Below are 12,650 nucleotides of genomic sequence, written 5' to 3'. Positions count from 1 at the left end.
TAATTGACAACAGATGGAAGCAACCACTAATGAACACAGGAAGCATTTCAGCTACTGCAAAACATAACATTCAGATGAAGGCATAAGACTCCATTAGTAATGTTAGTCAGCACCAGTGCAACCTGTCACGTATGGAGGTTCCCACCAGTGCAGGTTACTAATAATTTAAGCTGCAATTACAGATTGCGATGAGTGCTCTTACATTGATCCACATTATCTGAATGCCCAGTATTTTGGTCAAAATCGCTCTATTCCTGCAGCTCATGGTCATCATTTCAAACAGTCAGCACCTCATCTCAGACTGACTACTGGAAAAGTTACAAAAGGTACAACACAAGCTGTTATTCGGTTCTTTTTGTCTGACAATGAAAGTTGAAATCAACCTTTTTATATCAAACTAGGTATAGTAAAATATTATAATTATAAAAATGTGGTCAGAGTAAATTATAGCCCTGAAAAACCACTAGCGAGGTGTGATCAAAATCTATCAATGATCTTACATTGCAAAAAGGTAATCAGAAACAATTTCAAAGCTATCCAAAACATTCTCCAAGCTCCATCCATAGTTAACTTCTGCATGAGCTCACAGCAATCTTCATATTTATCTTCCCCGCACCATTCCAAAATGTTACTTTAACTTCTCCAGTGAATAGCAATACAGGGCATCAAGACCACATTATAAGATTACAAGTAGGTGGAAACTGAGTAGCAAAAGAGAGTGCAGAGGAGAGCAGTAGAAATCATTTTGCAAAGAGACTGTCAGAAATGGCTTACGCTGCAATTTGATGGCTGCAGGCACGTACTCCAATTTAAGGATACACATCTATGAAGTAGAATTTGTAGCATTGATGGTGCAATTACAGACTGACATTTGCTTACAGGCACATAGACATGTTTATACACAAATACCCCATAACTAAACATGCACAGCGGATGCACAACCATCCTCACCAGAACAGCTTTGTCGGAACTCCTGAGGCAAAAAAAGCAATTACTTAGATTGAGCCAAACTGAAGCATAGAAAAAGGAAAAGCTTTGCTTTCCCATATTTTGTAAGTCCCTCACTGCCCTTGTCAACACTTAATTCGGTTCTGTGCTTAGTGGTGCTGCAATCTACGCATCTGTCTTATTTCGCACTGAAGAGTAAACAGGTCAGGGTTTTAAATTTTTATTTTCATAATGCAAATGAACTGCAAAGAAAAGTTACCTGATAAATGTCAGCAACCCCTTCTCCACACTGTAGTGTTGCAACTTCTCTTCAAAGTTTAACTTAACATTTGGGTACTGGCTAGCAGCTGGAAAATCAAACATATTAAGTGCTCTTCAGCAGGACACCAGAAATGGAACAAAGCAATTTTGGAAGAAATCTGGAAGCACTAACTCACCAAATAATAGCTCCCGGTTTAAGTTTGCTCTGTCCACTGAAAGGATATACTGAAAACAAAGGGACAGATTTAAATTTAACACTCATGTACAGCAACAGCACAAATGTGGTTGCCAAAGAAATTCACTTCTGTGTTTAGCAAGGTTACTATTGAGAATAACTGCCAGGTTAAAAACGCTTACATATTAAAAATGTTGGTTTTGAACTTTGCCACAAATCACAAGACCAAATGGGGTGAGAAGAGATGCAAGTTTGCAGGGTGGAGGAAGAGGGGTGGGGGGGGGGGAAATGGCTGCATCATTATTTTCTGAACACAGCAATAAATGCAGGTTGTAAATAAGTTGACTGTGTGTTTGTTTACTTTTTTTCCAACCCCCCCCCCTCAAATTCCACAACAGCAAATGTGGAAATATGGGGTGGTGCGGTAGCATAGTGGTTAACATTATGCTTCTACAGCATAAGCAACTCATTCCCCTGTCTGCAAGGAGTTTGTACAATCTCCTTGAGTCTGCATGGGTTTAATCCGGGTGCTCTGGTTTCCTCCCACATTGCAAGGATGTGTGGGTTTGTAGATTAATTGGTCACATGGGTGTAATTGGACAGTACTGCCATGTTCAGCCTGAAGGATATCTTACTCTCTAAATAAAAATAAATTATTATGCTTGTCAAATTGCTAGGTAGTGACTTGTCGGATCTGCGATCTGTAATCCAAACAGTTATTTTGCAGGAATCACTCACAACACGCTGGAGGAACTCAGCAGGTCGGGCAGTCAACGTTTCGGGCTGGAACCCTTCGTCAGGACTGTAGGAGGAAGGGGCAGAGGCCCTATAAAGAAGGTGGGTGGAGGGTGGGAATGAGAAGGCTGGTAGGTTCCAGGTGAAAAACCAGTAAGGGGAAAGATAAAGGGCTGGGGGAGGGGAAGCAGGGAGGGGATAGGCAGGAAAGGTGAAGGAGGAATAGGGGAAAGCACAATGGGTAGTAGGAGGAGGCAGAACTATGAGGGAGGTGATAGGCAGCTGGGGGAGGGGGCAGAGTGAAACTGGGATGGAAGAAGGGAGGGGGAGGGAATTACAGGAAGCTGGAGAAATCTATGTTCATACCAAGGGGCTGGAGACTACCCAGACGGTATATGAGGTGTTGCTCCTCCAACCTGAGTTTAGCCTCATCATGGCAGTAGAGGAGGCCGTGTATGGACATATCCAAATGGGAATGGGAAGCAGAGTTGAAGTGGGTGGCTACTGGGAGATCCTGTCTGTTGTGGCAGACAGAGTGGAGCTCGACAAAGCGGTCCCCCAATCTGCGTCGGGTTTCACTGATGTAGAGGAGGCCGCACCGGGAGCACCGGATGCAATAGATGACCCCAATAGACTCATAAGTGAAATGTTGCCTCACCTGGAAGGACTGTTTGGGACCCTGAATGGTGGCAAGAGAGCAGGTGTAGCACTTACATTTACACCTCCTTCTACTTTCCGCCTCCTTCTACTACCCATTGTGTTTTCCCCTATTCCTTCTTCACCTTTCCTGCCTATCACCTCCCTGATTCCCCTCCCCCACCCCTTTATCTTTCCCCTTACTGGTTTTTCACCTGGAACCTACCAGCCTTCTCCTTCCCACCCTCCCCCCACCTCCTCTATAGGGCCTCTGCCCCTTCCCCCTACAGTCCTGACGAAGGGTTCCGGCCCGAAACGTTGACTGATCATTTCCATGGATGCTGCCTGACCTGCCGATTTCCTCCAGCGTGTTGTGAGTGTTGCTTTGACCCCAGCATCTGCAGAGTATTTTGTGTTTGCAGGAATCACTGGTACTCAGTAAAGTGAGCCAGTTGATTTTACATTCGGTAGAATCAATACTCCATCATGTTCTCAGTGTATTGCTTCTACACCCCGACATTAGACCCTGCCTACCAGACACAGAACTAATGGGATTCAATTATGAGTGTCCTGAAGGGATCAGGTGCTTATATTGATGAAAATGTTTAAGCTTGGACAATGTCACTAAGGTCTGGGTGAGAACTTTATTCAACTTAGTTTTGCCAGCATGTTTTAGATTGCTGTGCCTAATCCATGGCATGGAGTTCATTGGAGAGCCACCTTCTGATCAGGATGGATTTGAGATATTAAAGGCAAAGTTTCACGGCAATTTATGAAAAAGAGCTTTGACCAGTCACCAATCGGCACCTGGGATTGATTAGCAAGAGCAAATTTAAGAAAGGCAGTGGCACGTGCAGTGGCCATCGTTTGAGTGGACAGAGTCAGTGTGGTCAGCTTGAAGCTTCAGTGAAGAGAGGCTTCAGGCAGAGAAAGCAACAGAAAAGCTATCGGTTAAGTTTTTTTTCTTTCCCTTTTATTTGCTCAACAATGACAATAGAGATGTCAGGCAGGATAGTGCAATGCTCCTCTTTCAGGATGGGGGAAGGCAGGGAGACGTTCAGTGTCTATGACGACTTCAAATGTGAGAAGTGCATCCGGCTGCAGCTTCTAACAAACTGCGTTAAGGAGCTGGAACTGGAACTGGATGAACTCTGGATCATTCGGGATGGATAGGACATATAGAGGTAGTTACACCCAAGGTGCAGGACACAGGAAACTGGGTGACAGTCAGGAAGTGGAAAGGAATTAAGGAGCCAGTGCAGAGTACCCCTGTGTCAACCCCTGTAACAAAAGGTATACCACTGTGGATACTGTCGGGTGAGATGAGGTCTCTGACACTGAGTTTACCCCTGACTCAGGGGGGAAAAGGGGAGAAAAAACACACTGTGGTGATAGGAGATTAATTAGTTGGGGGCAAGACAGGAAGTTCTGTGGGCAAGAACGAGATTCCCGGATGCTACGTTGCCTCCTGGGTGCCAGGGTCTGGGATATCTCGGATTGAGTCCTCAGCGTTCTTAACACGGAGGGTGAACAGCCAGAAGTCACAGTCCATGTAGGTTTATGATCTCAGGATTGCTACCCATGCCACATGCTAGTGAGGCCAGAGCTAGGAAGGTTATACAGTTTAATATGTGGTTAAGGAGTTGGTGGAGCAGGGAAAGCATATGATTTTTGGATTATTGGGCTCTCTCCCAGGGAAGGTGTAATCTGTACAGAAGGGACTGTTTGCACCTGAACGGGAAGGGGACTAATATCCTAGTGGGTAGGTTTGTCAGCCCTGCACAGTGGGGTTTAAACTAGGGTTGCAGGGGGATGGGAACCAGAATGCCAGAACAGTTAGTGGAAAAATTGTGGAGACAGATGTTGGCAAGACCTCACAGTTAGAAATCAAAAGGTGTGACTTGTGTCCTAAGCGGCGTATATTTCAATGCAAGAGCTATCGTAGGAAAGGTGGACAATACTGCAGAAGATGAGGAAACTGGTTTACAAACAGAGGCAATGTGTAGGGAAGAGAGACTGTAGATAGGGCAAAATTGCAGTCAACAGGATGAATTACAATGTAAAAGGCAGACAAAATCAAAAGAAAATGAATAAGCAAAGTGTTATATTTGAATGCACACAGTATATGGAATAAGGTAGTTGAAATTGTAGCAAAGCTGCAGATATGATATAGGCATCACTGAATTGTGGCTGAAAGATTATGGCTGGAAGCTTAATATCCAAGGATATACATCGTAAGAAAGGACAGGCAGGAAGGCAGAGGGGGCGACTTCGCTCCGTTGGTAAACAAAACATTAGAAAGAGGGTCAGAAGATGTTGAATCTTTGTAGATAGAGCTAAGGAACTGGCAGGGGGAGTCATATATAGACCCCCAAACAGTAGTAAAGATGTGATCTACAAATTACAATGGGAGACAGAAAATGCATGCCAAAAGGGCAATATTACAATAGTCATGAGGGATTTCAATATGCAGGTAGATCAGGAAAATCAGGTTAGTGCCGATTCCAGGAGGGAGAATTTCTAGCGTGCTATGCGATAGCTTTTTAGAGCAGAGCATGATTAGCCTACTAGAGGATAAACTATTCTGGATTCGTTGTTATGCAATGAACCAGAATTAATTAGAGAGCTTAAAGTAAAAGAACCCTGAGGGGAAGTGATCATATCATGATCGAATTTATCCTGAAATTTGAGAAAGAGCTAAAGCTAGATGTATTAGTATTATGGTGGAGTAAAGGGAATTACAGAGGCATGAGAAAGGAGTTGGCCAGAATTGAATGGAAAAGAACACTGGCAGGGATGACGGCAGAGCAGCAATGGCTGGAATTTCTAGAAGCAATTCAGAAGGCACAAGTTATGTACATCCTAAAGAGGAAGTAGAATTCTAAAGAAAAAGTGACATAACAGTGGCTAACAACAGAAGTCAAAGCCAGCATTAAAGCCAAAGAGAGGGCATATAATCAAACAAAAATTGCAGGGAAGTCAGAGGATTGGGAAGCTTTTAAAAACCAACAGAAAGCAACTAAAAAGTCATTAAGGTCAAGATGGAATACGAAAGTAAGCTAGCCAATAATATTAAAGAGGATACCAAAAGTTTCTTCAGATACATTAAACGTAAAAGAGAAGTGAGAATAAATATCGGACCACTGGAAAACAATGACAGAGAGGGAGTAATGGGGACAAGAAAATGACAGACAAACTAAATAAGTATTTTGTATCAGTCTTCACTATGGAAGACACTAGTAGCATGGTGGAAGTTGGAAGTGTCAGAAGTCATGAGGTGTGTGAAGTTACTATTACAACAGAGAATGTTCTTGGGAAACTGAAAGGTCTGAAGGTGGGGAAGTCACCTGGACCAGACGGACTACAGCCCAGGGTTCTGAAAGAGGTGGCTGAAAAGATTGTGGAGGCATTAGTAATGATCTTCTAGTTTCTGGAATGGTTCTGAAAGACCAGAAAATTGCAAATGTCACTACAGTCTTCAAGAAGGGAGAAAGGCAGAAGAAAGGAAACTATAGGCCAGTTAGTCTGAACTCAATAGTTGGGAAGATGTTGGGGTTGATTATCAAGGATGCAGTCTCAGCGTATTTGGAGACAAATGATAAAATAGATCATAGTCAGCATGGTTTCCTCAAGGGAAAATCAACCTGACAAATCTGTCGGAATTCTTTGCAGAAATAACAAGCAGGATAGACAAAAGAGAATCAGTTGATGTTGTGCACTTAGATTTTCCAAAGGCTTTTTGCAAGATGCCACAAATGAGGCTTCCTAATAGGTTTCGACCCCATGATATTACAGGAAAGATTCTAGCATGGATAAAGCAGTGGCTAATTGGCAGGAGTCAAAGAATGGGAATAAAGGGAGCCTTTTCTGACTTGCTGCCAATGACTAGTGGTGTTCCACAGGGATCTGTGTTGGGACTGATTCTTTTTACGTTAAATGTTAATAATTTGGATGATGGAGTTGATGGCTTTATTGCAGAGTTTGCAGACAATATGAAGATAGGTGGAGGGTTAGGTAGGTTGAGGAAGTAGAGAGGCTACAGAAAGACTTAGGCAGATTAGGAGAATAGGCAAAGAAATTGCAGATGGAATATAGTAGTGTATAATCTTGTACCTTGGTAGAAGAAATGAAAAAGTTAACTATGTTCAAATGGAGAAAAAATACACAGCAGTGAGGTGCAAAGAGACTTGGAAGGCCTTGTGCAGGATTCCCTAAAGATTAATTTGCAGGTAGAGTCTGTGGTAAGAAAGGCAAATGTGATGTGAGTATTAATTTCAAAAGCACTAGAATATAAAAGCAAATATGTAATTTTGAGACTTCGGTGAGGCCTCACTTTGAGTACTGAGAGCAGCTTTGGGCCCCTTATCTTAGAAAGGATGTGCTTACACCAGAGAACATTGAAAGGTGGTTTAAGAAATTGATTCCAGGATTGATTGGCTTGACATATGAAGAACGTTCGATGGCTCTGGGCCTGTATTCACTAGAATTTAAAAGAATGAGGGCTGCCCTCATTGAAACCTATTGAATGGTGAAAGGCCTTGATAGAGTAGATGTGGAGAGGATGTTCACTATGGTGGGAGAGTCTAAGACCAGAGGACTCAGCCTCAGAATAGAGGGGCATCCTTTTAGAATAGAGTTGAGGAGGAATTTCTTTAGCCAGAGAGTGGTGAATCTGTGGAATTCTTTGCCACAGGCAGCTGTAGAGGCCTAGTCTTTATGCATATTTAAGGCAGATTCTTGGCTGGTCAGGGCATGAAGGGATACGGGGAGAAGGTAGGAGGCTGGAGCTGAGAGGAAAATTGGATCAGCCATGATGAAAAGGGGAGCAGACTCTTTGGGCCAAATGGACAAATTCTCTCCTATATCTTTTGGTATCAACACTGAACATCAGGTTGGGTTGGGAGAATATTACAAACAGAAAGACTGTGCTTAGGTTTGGTTGGGTTGTAATTTTATACCTCCGTAGACCTCTGTCAATTCATTTCCCCATCTTTTCTGCACATGCAGTTCGAACCACTGAGGGGTCAAACAAAAAATAACTCCACCTAGAACAGAAATGTTAAATTTCTAAGTGTGTACAAGTTCCCAACTCACTGCTACCCTTTCATGGCACAAATGGTGAGGATCTGTTACTCATTTATAAACCTGGTGCCAAAACCATCAGGCTCTTGAACAAAGGGGTTAACCACACTCACCCACCCATCCACCAAGATGTTCGCACAACCTATGATCTCACTTTGTTGTTGTTATTGAGTGCTGTCGACTCATCGTTAAGTCATGGCAACCCTATGGATTGTATAGTTGTCCATAGGGATTCCATGGCAATATACAGAAGTAGATTGCCAGGCCATTCTTCCACACAGATGCTGCTGCTGGCCAGGTTGGGATTCGAACTCAGGACTATCCGCTTCAAGGTCCAGTGCTGATGCCACTACATCACCGGCTGGCCCAATCTCACTTGAAGGACTCTTTATCTTTTTATTTATTACTATTTATTTATATTTGCATTTGTACAGTTTGTTGTCTTCTGTTCTATGGTTGATCTTTCATTATTACTGTTACAGTTACTATTATATAGAGCTGCTGAATATGCCCTCAGGGTTGTATATGGTGACATATATGTACGATGATAATAAAATTTACTTTGAACTTTGTAAATAGAGATGTGGGTGAAGGAGCTGGGTGTCTGAGAAATTCCCATGTGGCCTTGGATCAGAAGCTCATTTTCCAGTTTTTCATGGGTCACTTGAATAATTCACAATTTGTATCAGCTCCTTTCTCTCTTCTGCCTGATATTTTGAATGTGAACGGCCATCTGTCTAAGAGATGGTTTGTCAAACCACTGCATGATCATAGCATCCTGCATTAGGATATAGTATCCCAATACAATGAAAGCAGAGTCAATGGTTGAGCCTGGGATTTCAACATCATTGCAAAAATCAAACTACTGCAGATGTTGAAAATATGAAATAATACAAAAAATTCTCAAATCTTAAGCAATCCCTGTCCTATTTCTAGATAATTGTTATGCTATCACTTTTGATGCACGATTGACAACTGCAATTACCACTGTAGACGTGGTCAGTGATCAGTTTAAATCCGGGAGTTCCCAACCCAGACATCCCACCTCTCCTGGAAGTTCCGGGAGTCTCCCGCAAATTAATAGTGGCTCCCTGATGCCTGCAAATTATATACAATGTCCTGGAAATTTATTTTTTTGAGAGCAAGCGTGAGAGAACGTGCGAGAGAGAGTAAGAGAGCGAGAGCAAGAGCAAGAAAGTGAGCGCGAGTGAGAGCGACCACGAGAGAGCGTGCGAGAGCGAGAGAGCGAGAAAGCAAGCACGAGAGAGAGAGCGAGAAAGCAAGCGTGAGAGAGAGAGTGAGAGCAAGAGCAAGAAAGCAAGTGCGAGACAGCGAGTGCGAGTGAGAGTGACCACGAGAGAGCGCGAGAGCAACAGCGAGAAAGCAAGCGCGAGTGAGAGCGACCATGAGCAAGAGAGCGCGCGTGCGCATGATAGAGAGAGAGCAAGAGCAAGAGCGAGAGAGTTCCAAAAAAAAAGTCAGAGTGGCAGAGTGTTCCAAAGAAAATATAAAGTGTACCCCTGCCTAATAGGGGTCAAAGATAATGACAGTGTTGCTCGCTGCACTGTTTGCAACAGTGACTTTTCTATCGCCCATGGTGGGTTAAGACTGTAAAAGACATGTTGAGGTGAGTTTAACAGGTGTCATTTGTTCATTAGCATAGCTAACATTATTTAAACTAGCTGGCTAGCTGCTAAGGAGCTACTCTATTGCAAACATCCCACTTCTCCCAGAAGTCTCCTGCAAATTGAGTTTTTGCAGGGTGGGATGTCTGCCAACCTTTCTTATACCATGGACACCAGGTTGGGAACTCTTGGTTTAGAGAAGACTCTATGAATTGTTGATGCTCAGAAAGCATCTCCCTTCGAAGGTGCCACCAAGCCAAGACCCCAGCAACTGAAGGTGGTCGGCAGTTGTCCGTCCAGAGTTTCTACCATTTACTTCTCACTAACTGTTCTGTATTCCTCCATATTTTCTGCTCTGAAGTTAATTTTTTCCCTGGAACAAATCTCCTTCATGTAGTATTTGGTACAAGTAATTATATTGGGTCATGCAGCTGTTCTTAGAAATATCACATTGGTTTTCCCTCAGCTGAATACATTAAAAAACACAAAAGCATTCAAGAACCTCCCCAGCATTGAAACAGACTTCCAAGACACATGATTCACCTGGCCTTTTTTCCCATAAGGAAGCGAGGACCTCTTGCCCGAAAGAGAATGGATCATCCTGGCATTCATGGGAATACCCTTGGAAACGACCTTAGAGGAAGTACATTTGAGGAAGTTAAGACATGTGAGATTTGCAACACTGTAAACAAAAAAAAGATTTTATTAATAATACGAAAAAGCCAGAAATATTCAGCAGCATCTCTGGCAAGAGAAATGAGATAATGATACAGGCTGACAACTTTCCAGCTTTCACCAGTAACACTGACATTCCCCGATTGTGGTCTACATATCATTAAATATATCAATTTAAGATGACTCTTCAAGAATGTTGAGGTCACTAGTGGATACACGACCAAACTAATACTTACATCAAAAAAGTTCTTACGATGGCTGGATCAAGCTATCCTGCAGTCTTCTAACTGCAGCTCATTCACACAGTACAATGCACCAAGTCAGGAATCAGCTGCATAGAAACATAGAAAACCTACAGCACAATACAGGCCCTTCGGCCCACAAAGCTGTGCCGAATATGTCCTTATCTTAGAAATTACTTAGGGTTACCCATAGTCCTCTATTTTTCAGAGCTCCACGTACCTGTCCAGGAGTCTCTTAAAAGACCCTATCGTATCCGCCTCCACCATTGTCGCCGGCAGCCCATTCCACGCACTCACCACTCTCTGCGTAAAAAACTTACCCCTGACATCTCCTCTGTACCATCTTCCAAGCACCTTAAAACTGTGCCCACTTGTGCTAGCTACTTCAGCCCTGGGAAAAAAAGCCTCTGACTATCCACACGATCAATGCCTCTAATCATCTTATACACCTCTATCAGGTCACCTCCCATCCTCCGTTGCCCAAGGAAAAAAGGCTGATGCATCCAGGTCAGATGCTGACAGAGCTGCCATATTGCTGCACTTTTGAACGGACTTCAGGTACTGAGCACAAAAAAAATGAGCTGTTACATGACAGCGGGGTTGGGGGTGGTGCTAGGAAATGGATGAGGGGTACAGGATGCACTTTGTATCTGGCCCCTCAACTTTATACCAGTGGAGAATGCACCATAGCCCCATTCATTTGGCTGGAATTGCTAACGTAGATTGAGAAATACAAGCAATGGAGTTTTTTTTTAAAAGCAATATTTAATCTAAATGTCTTTTTTAAAGCATTAAAACTTTTAATTTAAAACAATTTACATTTAATTATTTAAATCTTCTGGAGGTGTTCTAACAGTTAGGGTTGGAAAGCAAATAAAGAACACTGCTCTGATGAAGGGTCTTAATTGAACAGACCTCAGCCAGAAACACCGACTGTTTATTCCTCTCCATTCCTGGCCTGCTGAATTCCTCCAGCATTTTGTGTGTCTTGGTCCGGATTTCCAGCATCTGCAGAATTTGCTTTATAACAAGTACTGCTTCTAGTGTGACAGCAGATTCTCCGGTCATCTTATGCAAAAGTGTTTGAACAACAGGATTAAACTCAGACCAAGGTGAAGGACCATGAGAGATCCCTTCTCTCCCATTAACTTCCCAAAGTGGGCACTTCAAAGTCTTGGACAAACATCACCAACACTGCCTCCACAAAATCCTCCAAATCCTTTGGCAGGATCAATGGGCCAATATCAGTGTCCCTTCCCAGGTCAATAATCCCAACATTAAGGGTTGAATTACACTCTGTCAGTTCCAGTGGGCAGGCCACATTGCTCACATGCCAAGACTAAACTCCCACAAAACAGACAGCCTCTTCTGAGCTGTCTAAACCAGAGATTACCAGGTGGATTGAACAATCCAAGGATTTTGAAAGGATGAAGGATTAAAATAAAACAGAAGAAATAAAAATTTTCACCAACTAGTGGGAATCACCAGCTCATTCAGAATGAGGAGAATGAGGGTTCAGGAATGAATTGAGCAAAAATCAGGGTCATAAATCCAACTTGACGTATTATAATTGACATGTTGTGAAACTCGTGGTTTTGTGGAAAGACATTAAAAGTCATTATATGCTACAATAAGAAATAAAATACTAAAATACTGCAAAACAGAATAGTTAAAGTTGTGTTCATAGACTATTCAGAAATCTGATGGTGGAGGCAAAGACGCTGCTCCTAAAATATTGAGTGTGTCTCTTCAGGCTCCTGTATTTCCATCATGGTGGCAGTAACGATAAAAGGGCATGTCTTGGATGGTGAGGATTCGTAATGATGGATGTTGCCTTCTGGGCACCACCTTTGAAAGATGTCCATGTTGGTTGGAAGGCTTGTGCTTGTACTGGCGATGGCTGAGTCTACACTACCTTGCAGACACTTTCCATCGATGAACCTCCCTGACACTCCTGCTCCATACCCACTCTCCCTGTTGTAGCAGAGTCTAGCCTCTTCAGCAATCTTAGATCCAAAAACTGGAGTCAAAGCAAGTCATCCTCATTCCAAGAGTTGCCTAAGAAGGATGTATTTTTTTTTACATCTGATTTGCATTGGTGAGGTCAGTCTCTACATAACAGATTAATTTATTTATCGCATTGTCATCGAAACATACATTTGCATTAAAAACCAACACAACCTACAATGTGCCAAGAGCAGTCTGCAAGTGCCACCACACCTTCCAACACAACATGCTCTCAGTGTTCAGCAGAGCAACACAGGGAATAAC

General features: G+C 42.9%; 1 protein-coding gene across 1 annotated transcript in view; it reads right to left on the bottom strand.

Moving 5' to 3' along the window:
• LOC134350424 (kynurenine 3-monooxygenase-like) overlaps positions 1–12,650 on the bottom strand; it is a 62,893-nt gene that overhangs the window by 26,611 nt on the left and 23,632 nt on the right. The window contains exons 4-6 of the mRNA XM_063055601.1: positions 10,006–10,095; positions 1,386–1,434; positions 1,208–1,295 (exon numbers count right to left, since the gene is read on the bottom strand). Coding sequence (XP_062911671.1) covers positions 1,208–1,295; positions 1,386–1,434; positions 10,006–10,095 — 227 coding nt within the window. The remainder of the gene's footprint in view (positions 1–1,207; positions 1,296–1,385; positions 1,435–10,005; positions 10,096–12,650) is intronic.

Source organism: Mobula hypostoma, chromosome 8 (assembly GCF_963921235.1).
Source record: "Mobula hypostoma chromosome 8, sMobHyp1.1, whole genome shotgun sequence".
NCBI lineage: Eukaryota > Metazoa > Chordata > Chondrichthyes > Myliobatiformes > Myliobatidae > Mobula > Mobula hypostoma.
This window is presented reverse-complemented; position numbering and strand designations above follow the sequence as displayed.